This window comes from Phascolarctos cinereus, unplaced genomic scaffold, assembly GCF_003287225.1.
Source record: "Phascolarctos cinereus isolate Bilbo 61053 unplaced genomic scaffold, phaCin_HiC Scaffold_5;HRSCAF=322, whole genome shotgun sequence".
Lineage (NCBI taxonomy): Eukaryota > Metazoa > Chordata > Mammalia > Diprotodontia > Phascolarctidae > Phascolarctos > Phascolarctos cinereus.
In genome coordinates this window covers 423332826-423356062 of record NW_027555958.1, presented here as the reverse complement: position 1 = coordinate 423356062, position 23237 = coordinate 423332826, and the positions used below count along the sequence as shown (strand labels likewise).

At 40.4% G+C, this 23237-nt stretch overlaps 1 protein-coding gene across 2 annotated transcripts in view; it reads right to left on the bottom strand.

Annotated features, from left to right (window-relative positions):
* Positions 1-13841: 13841 nt before the first annotated feature.
* RXRG (retinoid X receptor gamma) overlaps positions 13842-23237 on the bottom strand; it is a 201938-nt gene continuing 192542 nt past the window's right edge. For both annotated transcript variants that reach the window (XM_078154554.1, XM_020988596.2), the window contains 2 exons: positions 22569-22674; positions 13842-14318 (listed from right to left, as the gene is read on the bottom strand). In XM_078154554.1, the coding sequence (XP_078010680.1) occupies positions 14171-14318; positions 22569-22674 (254 nt within the window). In that variant the 3' untranslated portion in view covers positions 13842-14170. The remainder of the gene's footprint in view (positions 14319-22568; positions 22675-23237) is intronic.

Sequence of the window (23237 nt, the reverse complement as noted above, 5' to 3'; positions counted from 1 at the left end):
AAGATAAGAGCAGGAAAAGAATGTTTCTGAGTTAAAACTGTATTTTGCTGCCACTCTGACAGAGATGTACAAGTGCTATATGCACTCAAGCAGGGAATCTGGTATTAATTCCCCTGAAGCTGCAATCCACCAGACCAAGATATAACTAGGACTCATGGCTACTATAGCAGGTAAGAACCTCTAGAGTTCAAGACAGCCTGACCTTTCCAGGGTGAAGGAACTTTCTGGGGGAAGTGACCCTGTGGTAGACAGACTGAGGCATTGAGGACCAGATGTCAGTGAAGTGAGCCAGCCAAGGGGCTGTGAAGACTTCTCACATAGACAAAGCTTAGGGCTAGTGTATACAGACCGAGGAAACAGAGTTCCTATGAAGTCTGAAAAAAGGCATCAGAAGATGATACTAGAAATGAAGATTTTCTGGATCAATATCTGTTCTTTTATCATTCCTTGTTTTGGTGCCAACAACTTGTTTAAATAGCTTTAATTCAATTCCATATTTTCCATTCACTTTGGTTCTTCATTTTAATTTGGCATATTTTTTATCTTTGCTCTAAGAAATCAATGGTCTTTCTGTATATTGAGAACTGTTTAGCAAATTATGCTTCTCATTATTAACCAGGCATTTCTTGTCTATTAAAAAACAATTTCGTGTTTCATGAATGTTATTTAGCACTCACTATTTCTACTACCTCATGACTTTCTGCCAAAGAAAGCATATATATGTATATACATATATATCCACATATGTGTTTGAGTGTATGTATATGTATATGTATATGTATATGTATATGTATATGTATATGTATATGTATATGTATATGTATATGTATATGTATATGTATATGTATATGTATATGTATATGTATATGTATATGTATATGTATATGTATATGTACATGTATGTATATGTATATGTATATGTATATGTATATGTATATGTATATGTATATGTATATGTATATGTATATGTATATGTATATGTGATAAACCTGTACACATGTGTCAGGTATTGGCATAAAGCTTTTATATAATCTATAAATCTTTGGTAACCTGTGAGAGGGAAATATAGGATGTTACATGATTCTTGTGTAACCTTTTTAGACTGTGAGTCAGAAGTGTATCAGAGTTAGAAGGATGTCCAAACTGCCATATTATGCTACACATACAAGCATACCTCCAGGACAAGGGGACTTATCTATTCCATGGAGAACATTTGAACCCATTTGGGTACTTCTTGCCTTGCCTCCATTTACCCTTAACCCTCACTGGCCAAGAACATCTCAAACTCTGTGGATCACAGTGAGGTTGGGAAGGGATCAGAGCAACTGGGTAGCAGCAAAAAAGTAAGTTTGGAAAGATTTTCCAAGAGCTTTTTTGAAAGTATATCGGGAGGTAAAGAAAATCCTGATAGATGTCTCATGATAAAAATCTCCATTGATGTCAGACCCAGGAAGAGCTGGATTACCCAGGAGCCCCACGATACACACACACACACATACACACACACCCCTACACATGTATATATGTATTATATGTGTATGTGTATATATCTCTATATATGTATGTACATATATCTATGTGTATGTGTGTATGTGTATATATGTATGTATGTGTGTATATATGCATATACATATACATGTGTTTATGTGTACTTAGAGTTTGTCTGGGTACCTCACCCCTTCCAGGCAGAAACATGTTTCTTTTATGCCTTGAAGGTCGCTAAGACAGAAGCTTGGAAATCAAGGTTTGCTTGGTTTTTTATCTTTACTCCAACAGCAACCTCCTCTATGCTTGGACTCCAATCAGTTCATTAAAACCACTTAAAAACTGTGTGATACTAGGCAAGTCATTTATTCTCCCAAGGCATCAGTTTACCCATCTGTAAAATGAAGCAGATACCCTAGACAATCTTTTCCAACTCTAAGTCCCCCGATCAAGCATCTATTCACCATCCTACAGACAAAAATTCTGAGTATATATTTGAAGACAAAGTGATTTCCCTGGTGTCACCTGACTTTCTGCTAAAACAAATGATCTCTCTCCACTGACCTACTGCACAACAAAAAGTGAGGAATTGTATCCCTAGTGGGAAACATGCTAGGCTTGGACCTAGAAGAACTGGACGTGAGTCCCAGCAGTACCACTATTCAGTAGCCATGTGATCTTAGGCAAGGCACTTGGTCTATTTGCTTGTATTTACCTATCCATAAATTGGGAATAATATTACTTGCATTTCTGACTTCACAGGACTATTGTGAAGAGCAAGCAAGAGAAGATATGTGATATTATTGTTGAGTCTTTTCAGTTCTGTCCAACTTGATGACCCTATTTGGGATTTTCTTGGAAGATACTGGAGTGGTTTGTCATCTCCTTCTCCAGCTCATTTTACAGATGAGAAAACGGAGACAAACAAGGTTAAGTGACTTGCCCAGGGTCACACAGCTAGTAAATATCTGAGGCTAGATTTGAACTCAGGAAGATGAGTCTTTCTGATTCTAAGCCCACTGATCCATCCTCTGTGCCACCTAGCTGCCCAAGGTATATGATAATAACTATTTCAAAGTACTATAATAACAAGGAAGGTAGCATGGTCCAGTAGGAAGAACACTGACCACGGAGACAAAAGACATGAGTTTAAATCTTGCCTATGACACTTACTATCTATGTGACCTGAGGCAAATATCTTAATCTCCCTAGGTTTGTTTCCTCATCTGTAAAATGAGGAGATCAAACTATATGGCTTCCAAGGTCCCTAAAACTTCTAAAGCTATGATCCAATGTCATTAATTCAGGGTATCACCCAAATCTTTGTTCTAAGCTTAAAACTGAAAAAAAGACTGGGGACACTATTATTGTTAAGAAATCTGCAGTTTTCCCTTCTCATCACTGAGCAAGAACTCTTTGCTGTTGGATATTCGGCAATGCAATTTGAAAGGAAGAAACACAAGCCAGTGATTTCATTTATTTATTTATTTTATAGGCTTAAGCTGTAAGCTTGACGTATATGTTGGGGTTTGCCCAGTTTTGACTTTAACACATCTGTTTCTAAAGTTCTTTCTTTTTTTTTCTAAAAGAAACTAAGACTGGGCTGCACGCACCATGACTATTGGACTTCTAAGAAGCTTTTACTGTTTCTGATTATGGAGCATCTAGAAGCAGGTCCAAGCAACTGTGTAATGTTACACATACACCATTAGAGACTGAATGACAGAATGAATTCTTGGTAACAAAATGCTGAGGTTAAGGTTGAAAGACAACTTCCATCATAACCTCCTGTTTTCACTCACTTATAATTGTCCAAAAATTGTCCTTTTGCTCCAAATCTTTCCATGCTCTGTTTCCACCCTGAGATGAAATTGGTTGGAAAGTCTGAACTACAGTGGTTTGGCCATTTCAGAGTCAGGCGAGTGGGGGAAAATGCAACTCCTCCAACTGAGAAACCAATAAGGTACATTTTTGGCTGTGTCCAAGTCAAAAACAGCTGCGTCTTTATAGCATCAACAACTTCACATGGGTGGTCAGTGTTCACCTGGGAAAGGAAATCCGTGTAAGGGTTGGGGGAAAGCCAACATCAGGAAAGTCATCAGAGGCGATTAAAATACAGGATTTGGGTTTCTAGTGCTATTTTTCTCTGTATAGTAAGTTGTATTGCCTACAGAAGGCACCATGTGCCTCTCCCTGGCATTGACAGCTTCTTTGGGTCTATTAAATAGTGTGTTTGGAAAGAATATATAATGATCTGAGGAAAGCCTCCTTTCCCCACATCTGTATCAGTTTCTTGAAGCAGGGTGAGAAGAGACTCCAATTTTGTGCAAAAACCTACATATGTTAAACAAGCAGGTACAGTGCCTAAGTCAGAATGAAAGTCAAGAAGGGAGTGTGCAACTAGTCATTTCTGAACTTGAACCATAGTCATAGTCAGTCAACAAGCATTTATTAAATGCTTACAAAGTTTCAACCGTTGAGCTGACTGCCGAGGACACAAAAAAAGGCCAAAGACAATTGTTCTCTCACAGACAGAAAACTCGTGGGACTACAGAGAATGATAAAGCCTGAAGGGACCCTTGAGATCTGCAAGTCTGACCTACTTATTTTGCAGATGAGATCTCTGGCAAGTTATTCAATTCCTTTTGTTCTTAGGTCCTTGGATGAAAAATGAAGAGATTCTAGGCAAACTGGTTTCAAAGGGGTCAGGTAGAGTATAGGAAAGCCTGATCGATCGGTCTGTCAACAAGCTCTATATCAAGCAATCATGCCGGGCACTACACTAAGCGACAGAGATGCAAAGAAAGGCAAAAACTCAGTTCCTGCCCTTAAGGATCTTACATTCTATTAGGAGAGACAGATATAAATAAGTGGACACACATGATGCAATATTACTGGACAATCTAATTAATCAACAAGCATTTATTTAACACCTAGTATATGCTCAGTGCTGTGCTTACTGCTGGAGATACATAGAAAACAAAAAAAAAAAAGAAAAAGAAAAAGAAAAAAGAAAAATAGAACCAGCCCTCAAGGAGCTTATGTTTGAATGGGAGGTGAAAAGCAATATAATAGTTAGCATTTCTATAGGCTTAAAGGTCTGCAAAGTGCTTTACGTATATTAGCTCATTTGATCTTCACAACAGTCCCATGAGGTAGGTGCTATTATTATCGCCATTTTACAGATGAGGAAACTGAGGCAGACAAAGCTTAAATTGATTGCCCAGGAACAAATAGCCAGGAAATGTCTGAAACACGATTTGAACTCAGGTTTTCCTGACTTCAGGCCCAGCAATCTTTCCATTGTAACATCTGGCAGTCTATAATAATAACTAATACGTATAATAATAACTAACATGTATAAAAAATATACATAGAAAAAAGGAATAGTTTTCCACAGAGGCTAATGTGGATATACATGGAAGTCTTTCTACAAAAAAAAATAAGAGGGACTTTATATCCAAAATCTAAAACAGTGGCATGTTTGAAAGAAGTTTCTCTTCCTTCTCTTGCATTAATTAGCTGTGACACTTCAGGCAAATCACTAACTTTGTCTGAAGCCTGATTTCCTCATATACTGAATGAAGGGATTTATTGGATGCTACAATATATATGTTCCTTTTAGCTCCTGTGATTTTACTTGAAAGTACATTGCAATGTTTTTATATTATAGTGACTGAAAATTCTTGTTATCTATTATAGTTCATTATAGGAATCAATTTGTAAACGGTCACATGAGTGATGCCTAAGTTCTGATTAAAAATCAGCATTGATTTGCTCTGGCTTGAGGTTAGCAGAATCTAAACAAATTCCTTCTTAATCAGCAATTTTTAAAACTTAACTGCATTTCAAAGCCATCAGAATAAGGATCTCAAAGCCTGAATGTGTTCTGTTGGGAGGCTTAGACACTACATTTAGGGCCCTAAGCCCTCCTTCAGAACAGTGGACTGGCAGTAGAGAAGTCAGATTCAAACCCGCTGTAGCCTCACTTCCAACCAATCATTCAATTGAAACGGTTCTCTTTAAAGTCACCAATGCTCTCTTCATTGCAGAATCTAATGCCCTTTTCTCAGTCCCTGGTACCTTGCATATAGTAGGTCCTTAATAAATACTTGTTGGGTTATTGGACAGTAAATTTAGTAAAGTTTAGTGTTCAGTGCTCTGTTTGGTAACCACAGACACTTCCTGCTGGAACAGGGACTCAGTCGAGAGAGATGACCACTGGCTTGGGAATGGAGAGGCCAGCACCCAGGTGCGTCTTTTGGCAAACAGTCACCATATCTTTCTGTTCTTCTCCAAACTCAGCACCCCTCTTGCTACACTATCTGCTTAATTCGCTGGTTCTCTCCTCAGTGAGAAAAACAAAACAAAACAGCCAAATGTATCCTCACACTATGCTTTCACTGACATCACACATTTCAGCCACATTCAACACCCAAATGATGCCAGAGAAACAGAAGTCTAGATGTCATTGTTACCATGGGAACCCCGATTGTTGCCCAGAGTGATAGTGATAGATGGGTTTAAAGAGACAGCCTTGATATGGCCTTTTCCTTTAGCTTTGGTATTTAATCCTGTTAGTTTTATAGTTGTGGCACTGAGAAGGACAGGAACATATCGGCATCCTCTTAGAGTGAGAGATGGGAGCCTGACTGGGGGGAGGGGCAGGGAGCAATGGATGGAGGCTCTTCCATCACAACCTCTGCCCAAGCTCAAAAGTGTGTTTTCATGCTTCTCAATAAATCATCCCCCTGGAATCTTCTTACAACTCAGTTTCCCAGATTCTGAAGCAAACACTCAAAATGTGTCCTCTCCACCCCCACCCCACCCCACCCCCATATCCTTTTAGCAAATACAAAGTCTGTGTTTGTATAGCAAGTTAGTTTCAGTCTCCAAAGAAATATCCACTTTATTAGGGATCTTCTATCGAGTTTTCCCGGGGAGGGAACTTGATGCACCAAGCTAACAGCAGGTGGCATCAATGCCTAATAATTTCCCCTGCCTAGATTATCTGGGGGCTGGTACTTTGCAGGCAATCACCAGCAGCGGCTTTGTGACCAGATGGTGCTTCTTTCCAAGGAAGTCTGGGTCTGAGCCAGTACTTTTGTGGTCAGGGATGGCTCGGGGCTCAGACAGTATCATGGGAAACATTTTCTGCAAAGAAAGGATTCAGAGGTCTGATACCCCCAATGGGGAAATAGTTTAAAATGAGGTCTGGGGAGCCTCCTCCCCACCATGCTTGCCAAAAGACCCATTTCCCAAATCCTTCCCTTGACCACCTGAGGAGGGAAAAAAGAACTAAGACTTTATGATTTATTTTCATTCTTCTCCCCACTCAAGTACAGTCCTCCCAGGATAGCCCTGCCCACGTCAGAAGTCCCCAACCTCTCCATGGGAAGGGGCCTTTTAATATTATCCTGAAGCCTTAAGTTTGCCAAGAGACACTACAGTTCTTTAATGGCCCTGTGATCTCATTTAGCTGTGGGTACTCCTTCCAATGGCACAGATTGCAACCCGTCTTCATCCCCTTATCCTCTGTGACTCCTGTCCTTGTGAATCCTCCACAGGGGATCCAGCCAGTGGGGCCCTTCTTCTAGGTCTCTTGGCACTGCATGGGTACTAGTGCAGCATGCAGGCTGCCATCTGTTATCACTACCTCTGATGAAGCCATAGGGTTGTCAAAATCTACCCCATCCCCCAAACAGCCTGAACATAAAATACCAGTAAAAGCCACTCTGGCTTCTGTGTTCAAATCCCTGGCTTTCTGGACAAATACTAGCTATTTAAAGATACTAACAGGAAAAGTGCACCTCTAGAGCCCATGGTACAATCTATTAAATACCCTGAAGGTGAGAAGTCTCTGATTTTTTAAAGAATAATTTCACTTATTTAATTTTTATTTCATCAACTTAACTATTTATTCATACATTTGTATGTATGTGTGTATTTGAAATAGCCAAAAGTCCTCCAGAGACCAGTCTGATGGTGAATAGAATTTATTGATGATAATGATGATGTGACATAGAGAAGTAGTATGACACAGTAATATAAGAACTGAGGTCTCAGAGTTAGTTAGACCTATGTTCAAAGTCATCTCTGACACATTCTGGTTGTGTAACCCTGGGCTTAGTATAGGTATATCCTATACTTAGGATAAGTAACTCTTATCCTCTTGGGGAACTCAGGAAACTCTGGAGAAATCATCCATCTGCATTGATGTCAGGACGACACCAAATGACAGGTGTGGACAAAACATAAAGATGAGAATAGCGATTCATTTCCTCAGTGTTCTAAGGTTTAGAAAGTGCTTTCCCACAATTTGCAACTATATCCAAAAAAGTCACTAAACTGTGCATATCCTTTGATTCAGAAATACTACTACGTCTATATACCAAAGGGATTCTCCTGTCCCCCCAAAAAGAGGAAAGAGACTCATATTTATAGCAGCTCTTTTTGTTGTGGCAAAGAACTGGAAACTGAGAGGATGCTTACTCACTGGGGAATGGGCACAAAAATTATGACATGTCAATGTAATGGAATACTATTGTGGAACAGTTCCAGGTCACATGAGCAACAAGGCATTTTCTCTGATCCCTACCAGCTCTCAGATCTCTCCAAAACAGAAATTATGTGCCAAAGATAAAGCAACCTAAGACAATCAGAACCCAAAAAAAAGTTAAAAATAGAAAAGCATCTCAGGAACTGATGCTTCCTGACACTGAGCTCACTTAGTACCTCTCCCCCTCACCGTAGGCAGCGAGGCTGCACTAGTATATCCAAGGACATGATACGGCTTACATCAAAACTCATCCCTACATACCAATCCATTCTCCATCCTTCCAATGCCATGGAGATCTTGGCTGTAGGCTATGGAAGGTTTGCTGGAGCCTCGACAGTCATTTTGGCATAGCCCTTCTGATTCAAAAACCTGCCATGGACTGTAACCTGGAAGCATCAGTGCTGCAAAGTTTTAAACTGGTGGTGTCAGGAAAAAAATGAGCTTTGAATTGCTGGTATCCAGGAAAGCAGAGTCTCGATTGCCCCTGCCAGGTGAGAGGACTGAGGAATAAAGAGAATAGGTCACTGGGATAGGACATAATACATATGAGAAGCTCTTAGTACTCCACAAAGCCTGTAGGAATAAGCACAGCATCCAGCTGGGGGGCAGTTCTGACTACCCAAAAGTCAGCTAGGGCAGAGACCTAGGCTGGTGTGACTGATTCTAGTCATGGGTGTGACTGAACCATTCTAGCTTCCAAGGATATGAACACAAAGGTTCTAAGGATAAGAAGAGGAAGAAGAGGAAGAAGAGGAGAAAGAGGAAGAAGAAGAGGAAGAAGAAGAAGAAGAAGAAGAAGAAGAAGAAGAAGAAGAAAATTCTACTCTCAAGGAACTTATATTTTATTAGAGAAGACAACATTACATAGATAAGAATATATATATATATATGTGTGTGTGTGTATATATCTATAGATATATAGATATCTATAGATATAGATACATATAACACAAAATAAAGATAAGGTAATAGAAGTATACTAGAACTTGAGAGACTGAAAAAAGGCTTCATTGAGAAGATGATGTTGAACTTCTTTTTAAATCATTTTTCAATTAATAAACATTTGCTTTCTCTCCCTCCCAAATAACTCCTTCAATGGTAAAAGAGAAGAAAAACAAAACCTGTTTTGTATAGTAAGCCAAGTTTGAACTCAGGTCCTCCTGACTTCAGGACTAGTGCTCTATCCACTGCGCCACCTAGCTGCCCCTGAACCACATCTTTAAGAAAGAAAAATATTCTTTGGGGCAGAGATGACAAGAAAGCACCTTTGGCAGGGAGAACAGCTACCTCATTCTCAGAGACTGGAAACGAGGATAGCAGACTAGATAATATCAAGAGATTTTGAAATTGAGAGAAGAGGGAGCTCACCACAAACGGACTAAATTGTCTCCATTAAGTAAGGAGCATCTTCCCCTGAGAGAATGGGAGAAAGAGAAGGTATGGAAGATTCAAGAAGAGAAAAGACTTGGAGTAACTTTCAAGTGGAATAAGACAGAAACTGAAATGGGGAAGAATTAAAAGACAGCATTGCCAAAGCCAGTTGGTCAATAAACATTTACATAGTAATGTGCCAGGGACCATATTAAGTGCTAAGTCAAGACCTGGTGCAGGTTAGAGAACAGAAATTTGTATTTTGCCCACTCAGCATGGTTGGGTGACTTCTCCAGCTTCATTCAGCAGCAGGGGAGTGGGAGTGGAACCCTATGGTGAGAGTAATCCTGGGCTGGGGTTTGTCAAGGAATGAGCAGTGAGAGGACAAGGGGAAAGGGATCTGAGATAGAGAATAGTATGGAGTTAAATCTATGAATTTATGGGGTTTTTTCAATTCAATAAACATTTATTAAGTGCCTTCTGTGTGCCAGGCACTGTGCTGAGTACTGGTTCATTCTGTAGAGACAGATTTGGACTTAGCAGTCCTTTTTCCCTAGTCTCAATAAGAACGTAGGGAAAGAGGGTTCTACAGTATTAACAAGAGTCACTGCCTTCATAATATCTGGCCCTGTTCTCCCAATCATTGGCACTCAACCCCAACCACCAAAATCACCTTATAGATTTTGTATTTACTTTTTTGTGCATAGTATTTCTCCCTAGGAAAATGTAAACTTCTTGAGATCAGGAGCTATTTTACTTATTTATTTGGACTTGTTCCCCAACATAGGGTCTGGCAGAGAGTAATCACTTAATAAATACCTATTGAACTGACTTGAGTTGATCCTAAAACCTGAACACATAGAACTGTCCCATGAAGGCAGTCTCATTTTCGAGACTAGTCATCAGTTATAAGTGTTGAGTGGAGAAAAATGTTAATTTTATTTATTTTGTTTTCACTACATCTCAACCTTCATAACACAGCCAACTTGGTATAAGAAGATGGAGTGCTGGACTCAAGGTCAGAAAGATCTGGCTTCAGATTCTGACTTGGACACTTGCTAGATATGTCACCCTGGGCAAATCACTCAACCTGCTCAGTTTCCTCACCTATTAAGAGGAATAATGTTAGTACCTGCCTCACAGGGTTTTTGTAAGGATCCAACAAGATAGACAGATAGATAGACAGAGAGACATTCAGACAGATAGACAGACAGATAGACATATAGATAGACAGACAGAGAGACAGACAGACAGACAGACAGATAGATAGATAGATAGACAGATATATATGTATGTATATATATGTATACATACATATATGTTGTTTTACAAACTTTAAAGCATTACATAAATGAATTTCTATGGAGAGTTGGGGTGGGGTAAAACACTTATAATACAATTTTTGTCCTTCGTAAGGCTGGTGAAATTTGTGTACTAAGCTTCTTTAATAATTAAATATCTTGTTCTCCAGGTATGTGTGCCGTTAATGCCTGTTAATGGCTAATGTGGAGATGAGCCTTAAGGAAGATTGACCATTTCTCCATTTGGGGCAGAATAGCTGATCAGTTGCCAATGCAGGGGAGTAAATAGCAATAGGTAACAATGGAGGTGGCCTGTGGAGTCACAGAATGAGGGTAGTGTTACTCAGACATGAATAGAGGCCAGTCTGGCTCCTGCTGAGCTTCTGTCTAGCATTCATTGAGGTCCTGTAACTGCAATTACGGGAAACACCATGCCTGATAGATGTGATGCGATAAGGGCTACTCATTGATCGGCCTCGGACTTCGCTCCAGGCTAGAACTGGAGCCGGGTTAGGAAAGGATCAAAGATCGGAATGGGACATGGGGTTACAATCCATGGTGGGGAGAGAAATTATTTACTCCAGGAGTCCTAAGTGTGGCACCAATAAGTCATCTGTACGGTGGCCAGGGATTTATGCCTGAGAAGGGAGAGAAGGCCTACTGCCACATTCTTGGGTCACCATTTCCACCACAGGTCATGGGAAATGCACATATCCTAAGAAAAGTATGCGAGAAGCATCAGAAATTAGATTTCAGTCTTAGCACTTCACTCCCTAGTCCAGGAAAGCCCAGACTTCTCTTGATGAGGTCAGGTTAATTTTCCCAAAGTCCTAGATGATAGATAGTCAGACAGTCAGACAGGACAGACAACAGACAGACAGACAGACAGATAGATAGATAGATAGATAGATAGATAGATAGATATAGATAGATAGATAGACAGATGAATAAATAAGCAATATATACACATAAGTATATGTGTATGTCTACAAATTTGACCTCAGACACTAGCTGTGTAACTCTGGACAAGTCACTTAACCCTGTTTGCCTGTTCCCTGATCTGTAAAATGAGCTGGAGAAGGAAATGGTAAACCACTCCAGTATCCTTCTCAAGAAAACCCCAAAGGGGGTCAAAAAGAGCAGGACACTACTGAAATGACCAAACAAAAAAAAGTATATATATATATACACACATATATATATATGTATATATATATATATATATATATATATATATATATATATATATATATATATATACACACACATATATATGTGTGTGTGTGTGTGTATGTATATATATATGTATGTATATATATATATACATGTATATGTATATGGGTATATATATACACATATATGGACATGTATATGTATATGTATATATGTGTGTTTACATGTGTATATGTATACACAGATAAAAAAATGATTGATTCTTCTACCTCTAGGATCCAATATAAAATCCTCTATTTAACCTTTGAAGCCCTTCATAGCCTGGCCTTTTCCTGCTTTTTCCATTTTAGATTTATTCTCTTCTCTGCGCTCTTGATCACCACCAGCCTCTTTGCTGTTCCTTGTACACACACCCCATCTCCCAACTGATCATTTATGCTGGCTCTCCTTCATGCCTGGAATATTCTCTTTCCTGCCTCCCAGCTTCCATGACGCCCTTCAGGTCTCAGATAAAGTCCCATCTTCTGTAGGAAGGTTCTGTCAGTCCTCAATCTTGGTGTCTTCCCTATGAGACTGCCACCAGTTTATGCTGCATAGAGATTATCTGTTTGTGCTTAATTGCATGTTTTCTCCCCCAAAACAGACCCTGAGAAACTTGAGAGGGCTTTTACCTTTGTTTGTATCCCCAGTTTAGCACAGTGCCTGGCTCATAGTAGGCCCTTAATAAGTGCTAGTTGACCGACTGACTGATAAGCATGTAATGAGGAAACAAAGCCACTGCCAGCCATATTCCTTTGTCCTTGGGTAAGAAATTCCTGTGAGCTGAGGATGGGAGTTCTCAGGCTGGTGGCAGAAACAGGCTTACAGACTAGCCAGGCAGGGCTTTGACATTTGTTGAGAGAGTAAGATCCAGCTAGGTGCCAAACCTGGAGTCAGGAAGAACTGAGTTCAAATTTTGCTGCAGGCACTTCTTAGTTATGTGACTGGCATGTCACTTTTAGCCTCTCTCACTCTAAGTTTCTTCATCTGTAAAATGGGGAATGAATAAGTATTTATATAGCACCACAGGAATCACTGAGTCCAGCACCCTCTTATTTGATAGATGAGGAAGCTGAAACACAAAGGGATGGAGTTATTTACTGAAGGTCACATAGGTGCTAAGTAGCAGGTAGGATTCAAACCTGGGTCCTGGGAATCCAGGTTCAACATGTTTCCCACCATTCTCTGCTGCCTCCCCATCACAATTTGTTTCGCATAAGAATAATAAGAGGATTCCCTCAAATACAAATCTCTATTATGGAATTTTAAATATGACTCAATGTCCAAACACAATCCCATTTTTGCGCTTAGCATTCCTGGAACACACCCATGATATAAGTGTCTCCTTTGAGAAACCTAGTCCCTTACAGACAAAGGGTGGATTTTTAAAAATTTATTCATAACGTAATCTTCTTGATCCATTCCTCTAGAAAGGAAGCCTGTGAGTTAATACCTTCTGCCCATCTGCAAATGATTTAGCCCACTCAGAACTTTCTCATCATCCCATCCCTCTCTTCCATACCTACAAGCAAATTGTCTTAAATTATTTTGGGCTCAAATCAAATAATACACAGCCTATGTTTGTCTAGGAGGCTGAGAAAACTTTTCTAATGTCAAGCCATGAATTACATTCCTAGGGACCCTACTGAGATGTTGACATTCCAAAGGATTAAACATTAGGGCTTCAATGTGTGACAGTGCTGGCCAGGAACATGGCTGTGATAGAGCTTGAGGATTCCCCAAATGCCTTCTGGAGTAACCAGTCCAAACCTGAGCAGACTCAGAGATCTAGAGATGAAAGCTATCCTTGCCCACTTCCCCCAGGCAACTTCTTCTCATGTAGGGTTATTCTATTCAGTAACATATGCCACACGACAGCAAGCGCCAATGTCATATATTATTTTATTATTTGTATTTCTTTGTCTTCTATGGCAAGTGAAAAAATAATTTAAACCAATTATATGTACAGAGTGTTTGGTTAATGACCCAAGAACCATCAGAAAGGCTAGAACCCCTCAACCCCTTTCTAGCAAGGAACAGTTAAGATTATCATCTATGCAAAACTCCACCTAAAAAGGTCTCCTGTGTAAAAAGACTTTCTTTATTACAAGCTGTCACATTACAGGGATGGGAAGAGAGTCAAGGTTGGTGGGCAGCTGGGAAGAGAGTATGCAGAAGAGGGGGATCACAGGATCCTGGGCCCTGGAGAGTCCCCAGGTATGATGAGCGAAAACTGATGGATTCAGGTAATCTGGAGTGGGGTTTCCAGCATCTCCATGAGAAAAGTATCAATGGGTGTGTCTCCAATGAGCTTAAAGAAGAAGAGGTGCTCAAGACATTTCAAGCCAATGGACCGGAGGGCTGGGAGTCGAAGCAGGAGCTTGGCAAACCTGGAAAATGATAACAAAAAATGGGCGACAGTGCTGCTGATGGGGTAGATTTTAATTAACACAAGGAAGAACTATTGGGATAAAAGAAAGCCCTAATTGCCTCTGACCTTCATAGTCCCCTCAACTAACAAGGATTTGTTGTTAACCACCTACAGCTAGGTGTTACAGTGGCTAGAGTTCCGGGCTTGGAGTCAAGGAGACCTGAGTTCTGATCCAGTCTCAGACACTTACTAGCTGTGTGACCTTAGGCAAGTCACTGAACCTCTATTTGCTTCAGTTTCCTCATCTATAAAATAAGGATGAAAATAACACTTACGTCCCTGGGTTGTTACGAGGATCAAATAAGATAACAATTGTAAAGCACTTAGCACAGTGTTGGCACATAGTAAGCGATATGTAAATGATAGTTATTATTACTAAGTACCTAGCACTATGCTTAGCCTAGATGGGGAAGGGGCATGGGAAGAGACACAGAAGGAATCATAGTAGTAGCTGACAGGTGTATGGGGTTTTTTAATTTGCAAAGAACTCTACATGTGTCATCTCATCTAATCTCCTAACAACTCTGTGAGGTAGGTGCTTATATTATCCTTATTTTACAGATTAGGAAACTGAGGCAGACAGCAATTAAGTGACTTGCTTAGGGCAATAGCTAGTAAGTGCCCAAGGCTAGATTTGAACTGATGTCTTCCAGACTCCAACCCAGTACAGTACCCTATTCACTGTACCATCTATTTGCTTCAAGAAAGAAAACATTGTTGCTATCCACAAAGAAGTTATATACTGTAGTACAGTTGAGAAAGAAGACATACATAGATATGTATACCCATGCATACACACACACACACACATCCACATACATGCATATGAAATAATACCAGAAAATTCCCAGCCATTTTCAACCATGTCACCTGCATGCTGGCCGTCCTTGTCATCAGCTTACCACCTGAATTCAGACCATGCACTGGAACCCTGGTCTATCAAAAGCAACCTTTAGCCTTGTCCTGCTCAGAACCAGGCCATCCCTTCCTTCCCAGCCATTTCCAACCATGTCATCCCATCCATCCCACCCAATCTCACCACAAACCCTCCTATTCCTCCCTTTATGTATTGCCTTCCTCACTAAAACTAGAATGCGAACCCCTTAAAAGCGAAGTCTTGCTTTTTCGTATGTGTATCCTCGGTACTTAGCACAGTGCCTGACACATGGTAGGCACTTAATAGCCCATAATATCTCAAGTTACTTCTCCACGTCAGTCCCAGAGCCCTTCTGGCCCTAGCAATACCTCTACCCTTATACCTTCCTCCTCCAACTGGTGAATTCCTATCTAGAAACTCCATTAGAGAAAGTGCTCCTGCCAGCCAGGCTCACTTCTAACCTGACTCAGCTCCAGACCCGCTAGACTTCTTTCTCCACCAGGGCAGGTACCTTTCCCTCCACCATTTTTTTGTGTTGTCTTCACTCATTAGAATATAAATTCCTTGAGGGCAGAGATTGTTTTTCTTTTTGTTTGTATTTGTATTCATATTGCCAGTGCTCTGTGGTACCTGGTGCATAATAAATGCTTTATCCATCTATCTAGCATCTCTCTATCAATCTACCTATTTCTATTTCATTCCTTCATTCACCCACTCAGAAACAAGTGCTACATGATAAAGCACACACTGTAAGCAATAGCACAATGTTCAGAAGGGAGAAATCTGGGCAGCCTGGGGTTAATCTAGACCCACTTTGGCCTCTATCTTTTTCTGCTCCAACCTTGCAATTTTCCTGAGTCTCCACCTGTTCACCCACTTTCCTTCCAAAGCCCCGAGTTCTTTTCTTCAATAAAGTGTTGGTGGTTCTAACATTCCACTTTTCTTCATACGATATGCTCCCAGACTTTAAAAATAATATTTTGGAAATGGGATAACTCCAGTCATCATTTAGAAGAGAAAGCTCAAGGACCCATGGGGAAACAGTTTGTTCAACTGCAACAGCAATTTCCAACGTTGGGTTTCGGATGCCTGTGGGTGTGACAATATTATTGCTGGGGGTCGGTGAAGCAAACTTCCCAAAATATAATTTTTACAGGCATGGTGGGGCTGCTACTGCAAACAGGTTGGGAACTCCTCCTCTATCTACATAGACAATTTAAAACTCTACGCTAGCACATCACTTTAGAGCTACATTCCAAATATTGTCGTATGTCCTTCATTTTTGGACAGGACCAATAACATTGCAGGGTGATGTCTTGACTTGTGCATGAATTGGATTTAAATGAGACAGAGTCAGCAGCCTCATTCTCTCTTCCTGAGTCATCTGGGTCCAGTGACAAGACAAAAGTTAAGATGACTGGCAATGGCCTAGGATGCAGTGGGTGACCTTGGTGTCTTTGATGTCTGACCAAACTCTGAGCACTCCATCGCACCTGCTTCAGCTGCCTTTATGTCCACTGGAATGAATTATTCTCATCTGCCTATTCCACCAAGGAAAGTCATAACTTTAGTCATGATGATATATGTTGTTTTGATGGAATAGGGAAAATCCATGTCACCGAAAGTCAGGAAATCTAGCTAGCTTTGCCGCTTATTGGCTGAGTGACTTTGGACAAGTCACATCACCTCTTTAAATTTCAACTTTTTCATCTATAAAACAAGTGGGGTTGGATTAGATGATTTTTAAGCTCCCTACCAAATCTGATATGCTATGATTTGACAAAATATTCAGATCTCATGTGCTTACTTTTCTGGAACTTTTTATAATAATAATTTTAATTATTATAACGATATCTGACATTTCCCTAGCACTCTTTATATGTACTATCTCATTTGATCATCACAACTCCCATTCTATAGATTAGGAAACTGAAATTGGAAAAGGTTAAAAGACTTGCCCAGGGCCACATAACTAGTAAGTATCTAAAGCAAAATTTGAAATCAGGTCTTCCTAATTCTAAGTCCAATGCTCTACCCCAGAGATATGGAACCTGCATCCTCAAGGCCACATGTGGCCCTCTAGGTCCTCAAGTGCAGCTCCTTGACTGAAATCCAAACTTCACAGAAAAAATCCCCTTAATAAAAGGATTTGTTCTGTAAAACTTAGACTCAGTCAAAAGGCCACACCCAAGGACCTAGAAGGCCACATGTGGCCTCAAGGTCACAGGTTCCCTATCCCTGCTCAATCCACTATGCTACAAAGCAGTCAGATCATAAATAAAGTATCTTTAGGGGCTAATGAAGTTCTTGGAAATCATCAGGTTGTAACTCAGTACACATCAAATTCTACTTTATATCAGGCCTTGAATATTGCTTCCCCTTTCTTACCCCACGTAACAGGCTCCATATTGAGAAAAACTATGGTCAAGAGTCTATAGAAATAGCCTTCCCAGACAATTCAGGATCTATATCATTCAGACTAAGTTGGCTTTTTCCGCTTGAATGATCTGGGGTGATTGGGCAATCTAGACAATTGCTGAATACCACTAAAATGTATGCATAAATTATGCCTCACCTCTGTGACTGCCCAAAGCATTCAGATACATTACATTTCCTCTATGGCAAGGGTTCTTAACCTGAGGGCTGTGAACATGTGAGATACACACAACACACACACACACACACACACACACACACACAACTTTCAAAATAATTTGTTTCCTTTGCAATGTTATGTGTTTAATTTTATGCATTGAAAACCCTCATTCTGCGACGGGCTCCCTAGGCTTCACCAAAGTAGTCCATGGCACAACAAAATTGAAGACCCCCGCTCTATACAATTCGGCAGGGGGATAGACATAGCAGCCCTAATTAGTTCTTTCAGGTCGTTAAGACAATGACTTTGGTGGACCACTGTGCACACCCATTAGGAGAGTTCTTGACCTTTACTTTAGGGAGTTGGGTTTTAGCCAGTGAAAACAGCAAAATGTTCCCCAGGGCTCTTACTTTCTGGGATCTGCAAGCAATAGGGAAGGGCAAGTTCTCATTCTAAGTTGTTCAGTGTACCACTAGGGGGCAGCACACTCCCATTTAGGAGATGCCTCTGCCTTTGCCTCTCTGTCTATTCCTGCTGCCAATCTACTCAAAAACAAAAACAAACAGAAAACCTACCTATACACAGGTGTACCTGCTGCCCAGAGGCGTGAATGATAGGAAGGCCACCCCCTCAGACTACCCTACTAGACACAGCCCCCCCGGTGTCAGAGATACTAAATTTTGTCCAGATTTCCTTGGATGGGTTTCTGCAGTGATCACCTCTAGTCCTAGATTCAGCTCACGAAACCTGTCAATGGTTTCTTATTCTTATTTTTATGGGCACCACATTCAAGTGGCACTGCATATTTTAAGCAACTCATTCAAAAAGAGCAGGACCCCATGGCTACAGCTGCTTTCTTTATATCATAGCTCAGGACCATGTACTCCATGTACTCTTTGGCACTTGCTAAGTATCAGCTGAAGTGAGTGTAACACAAGTAACACAAAAGTGACTAAACTTGGGTGGATGAATAATCACAAAAGAGTGTGATGGGACATGAAGTGAATCCTGAAGACTGTGTGGGTACTTCCTTAGCTAATCCTGTCAAGTCCCATTCCAAAGTTTCCATGTGTGTATGTGTGTGTGTGTGTGTGTGTGTGTGTGTGTGTGTGTGTGTGTGTGTGTGTTTGGTCGGGAGATCAGGGACAAGAGAGACATGCAGACACAGAGAGCACTGAGACACACAGAGAATGAGGATAGGTGAATGAATGAAGAAAAAGACAATGAAGGCAGAGAAAAAGACAGACATAGATACAACATGAGGTAAAGAGCTGGATTTAGAGTCAGAAAGACCTGGGTTCAAATATTTCCTCTGGCTGTGTGACCCTGGACATTTCAGTTCTAAGTACTTCTCAGAAGTAAATTGAAGAGCAGGTGTTCATCTCCACTGGTAGAGGAAATTTACTACACCAGTGAAATCATAGCTATAAACCAAAAAGAAATTTTAGTTACTTACGTGTTTATTTAATCTAGAATTGGAAACAAACAAGGTGAAAAACTACTATTTAGAACTTTTTTTTAAACTAGACCTGTAATTCCATCAGTACAAGGAGCTCCCAGTGAGAACGGTCTTAAAGAATTAACTGCCTGGGGCACCAAAAGATCACTGAAAGTGACCTGCTTAGGTTTGCCTAGATAGTATGTGGCAAAGGAAAGCATTATTTTAAATTAACAGAGCCATTAGGATCTCAAATATAGCTCAAGAGGGAAGAACTGGGGCCTATATCTGGGAGTTAGAAGGAAACAGATTTCTATTCTATATAAGCAAACACTTCTTCACAACTGGAGCTGTCCAGAAATGGAACGCGAACTCTCAAAGAGATAGTGAATTCCTCACTACTAAAGGTATTCAAAACAAAGGCTAGAGGACAGCCTATCAGGATATAGTGGAAGGTATTCATGCATGAGTCAGGAGGTTGGCATCAAACTTAATTAGTATCAGGGACCATTAAACAATACATAAAATTGGGGCAGCTAGTGGATAAAGCACCGGCCCTGGATTCAGGAGGACCTGAGTTCAAATGTGACCTCAGACATATAATACCAGCTGTGTGACCCTGGGCAAGTCACTTAATCCCATTGCCTAGCCAAAAAAAGAAAAAAGAAAACAATACATAAAATCCATGTGGACTGCATGTTAATTTAAATGATGACATACTAATACTTTCTTTCATTTTTGTTTATTTTGTTAAATATTCCCCAATTACATTTTAATCTGGCTCGGGTTGCACTCTGGGAGTGTTGCGGGCTATATGTTTGACACTCCCAGACCAGATGACCTCTCAGGTGCTTTCTTACTCTGAAATTCTACAGTGCTAACCCCAAGGGTCAGATTTTTGGTCTTAGAGGTGATTGTTGTTTGCTCATTTTCAGTCATATCTGACTCTTCATGATCCCATTTTCTTGGCAAAGATACTGGAGCAGTTTGCCATTTCCTTTTCCAGCTTATTTGACAGATAAGGAAGCTGAGGCAAACAGGGTTAGGTGACCTGCCTAGGGTCACACAGCTAGTAAGTGTCTGAGGCCAGATTTAAACTCCTGAAGATGAGTGCTGCTGTCTCCAAGCCCAGAACTCTATCCACTGGGCCACCTACCTGCCCTTAGAGGTGAACGTAAGCCCAATTAGGGATCATAAGGTCATAGATGTGGAGTTGGAAAGTATTCTAAAAGCCATCAAATCCAACCCTCTCATTTTGAAGATGAGGAAACTAGGACGACAGGGCTTAAGTGACTTGCTCGGGGTCATTCAGCTAATGTTTTAGGCAGAATTTGAAATTCAAATATTTGTAATTTCCAAGCCCAACACGCTGATCTCTTCTGCCACCTAGTGGCTGTAGGTGGAAGTACAGCCACACTCCTCAGGATCATCTTTTTAGAGCTAAAAGAGATTTCAAAGGTCATAGGATCAAAGACTTAGAGCTGAAAGATTCTCTAGAATCAGCCTGGACCAACCTCCTTATTTTACAAATAGAGAAACTGAGGCTCATAAGCAGAAAGTGATTTGCCAAGGTTGCAAAAGTAGTAAGTGGTAGAGCCCTCATCATGTCATCCCATTTCCCCAACAAAAATAAAACAGGCTATAGATGATTTAGAAGCAGAAACAAATAGCTTCTCCCCTGACCTGTTCCTAGGAAACAACTGTAGATCAAAAAAAAAGTTTGGAAATATATTCAGGGAAAATCTTAAATTCTACAGATTAAGACTGAAGAACAAACAACTGCCACATTCTTCCTCTTCTTCCTCTTCTTCCTCTTCTTCTTCTTCCTCTTCTTCCTCCTCCTCCTCCTCTTCTTCTTCCTTCTCCTCCTCTTCTTCTTCTTCTTCTTCTTCCTCTTCTTCCTCCTCCTCCTCCTCTTCTTCTTCCTTCTCCTCCTCTTCTTCTTCTTCTTCTTCTTCTTCTTCTTCTTCTTCTTCTTCTTCTTCTTCCTCCTCCTCTTCTTCTTCTTGGAAGGAAGATAATTGATATCACATTCTCTACTAACCTGCTAACTACTTCTTTATGGGTTTTATCAATTCATAAATATTTATTCAGGCCTGTATACATGCAAAGCACTTTGCTAATTGACATAAGGGATATCAAATAAGTATGACAAAATCTCTGCACTCCAGGACAGGACATTAATACATAAAAAATTAAATGTGTATGTTTATACACACACACACACATATATACACACACATATATACACATACACATATATACACACACACATATATGTATGTGTGTGTGTATATATGTGTGTATATGTGTGTGTGTGTGTGTGTGTGTGTGTGTATATATACCATGTCACAAACCAGCTCATGATCAACAAATAAATGTGATGGCAAGAAGGTTTCATGGAAATTTGGACATGAGCTGAGTCTTGAGGGGTGCATAGGATTGCGAAGGCAGAGATCAGGAAAAATATCCCAAGTAAGGAAGAATGCATTGAGCAAAGGTTTGGAGGCAGGAAATCATAATGGGACAATAACAGTAAGAGCAGTTTAGAATAATAGATTCCCTCAGATAAGCTATGTTTGTATGGACACTGGTTTAAGACATCAACTCTGTTAGAACAATATGGTGATATCAATGATGATAGCTAATGCTTACACCATCTACAATGAAGAAGCAGTATGGGGAGAGTGGATAGAGGGTTAGCTTCTGATTCAGGAGAGCTTGAATTCAAGTCTTGTGTCAGCAGACACAAATTAGCTGTGTGATCATAGGCAAGTCCCCTAATATCCCTGTTCCCCAGGCAATATAAAAATTCATGTGTGCTGCATATTAATTTAAATGACCACAGATGAATACCATCTTATATTGACTTATTTTGTTAAATATTTCCCAATTACATTTTAATCTGGTTCAGATTATAAATGAGTTTCCAGTCAGTATCAGGGGAGGGAGTTCCACACCAGGAATTCTCTATACTCTGAAATCATAGGTCTAGGTGAAATTCCTGTATCCACAATGTCTTTCTCTTCTCAATATTTGTAACAAGCAAAAAAAAAAACATAGGGGGGAAGACATTGATATACACAGTACACAGACCCCTGTGTAGAAGATTGCTTCCCCATATGAGAATCCCCAATATCCTGCCCAGCCCATCTTTACCAAAGGTTTCCCACATGGGTCAACTTGATCCAACCACTCCCCCTTCTCTATTGCCTTCCCCTTCCAAAACATGGAGGAAATTTCTGGGAACACAGTTCTTTGGGCAGAGCTCCCAACTCACACACAGCTGTTAACTCACCTGCCAGGCTGATCAGGGTATTTCTGCTTGGTATATGCTTCAAGGGTAGCATAAACTTTCTCTCGGAGAGCCTCCACTTCAGAGGGATTGGACAAGCCCTTAGCATCTGAAAAAGAAGATTAACTCAGGTTGTGCTGCTGGGTAAAAATAGGAGAATAGAGCAGCTGACTATTCATACTGACTCTCCAGAGGGGGGCAAGGGAAGACTGTGATGTAGGTTTCAGGACCTTCATACCCCCAGTTCCTTGACTCTTTTCTACTGCCAGGTCCCTACCTAATAATCTGGTGCTAAGACATTAAGGTATGTTAGTGCCTTCATGTGTTACCTTCTCATGTGTGAGGTTTACATTTTAACAATGGCTTTCAGGAACAATGCCTTAACCTAAAGGGATGAATCTCTTCTGTCTCACTAGGTGGGGCAATGGGTAGAGCATTGAGCCTGGATTAAGGAAGATCTGTGTTTAAATTTGGCCTTGAATAAATTACTAGCAGTGTGATCCTGGACAAGTGAAATTGCCTCCTGTCTGTCTTAAGTTCCTCATCTGTAAAATGGGAGTAATAATAGGACCGAACTCCCATGGTTGTTGTTAGGAACAAATGAGCATTATAAAACGCGTAGCATGGGGCCTGGTACCCAGGAAACTCTTAACAAATGCTTGTCTCCTTCCT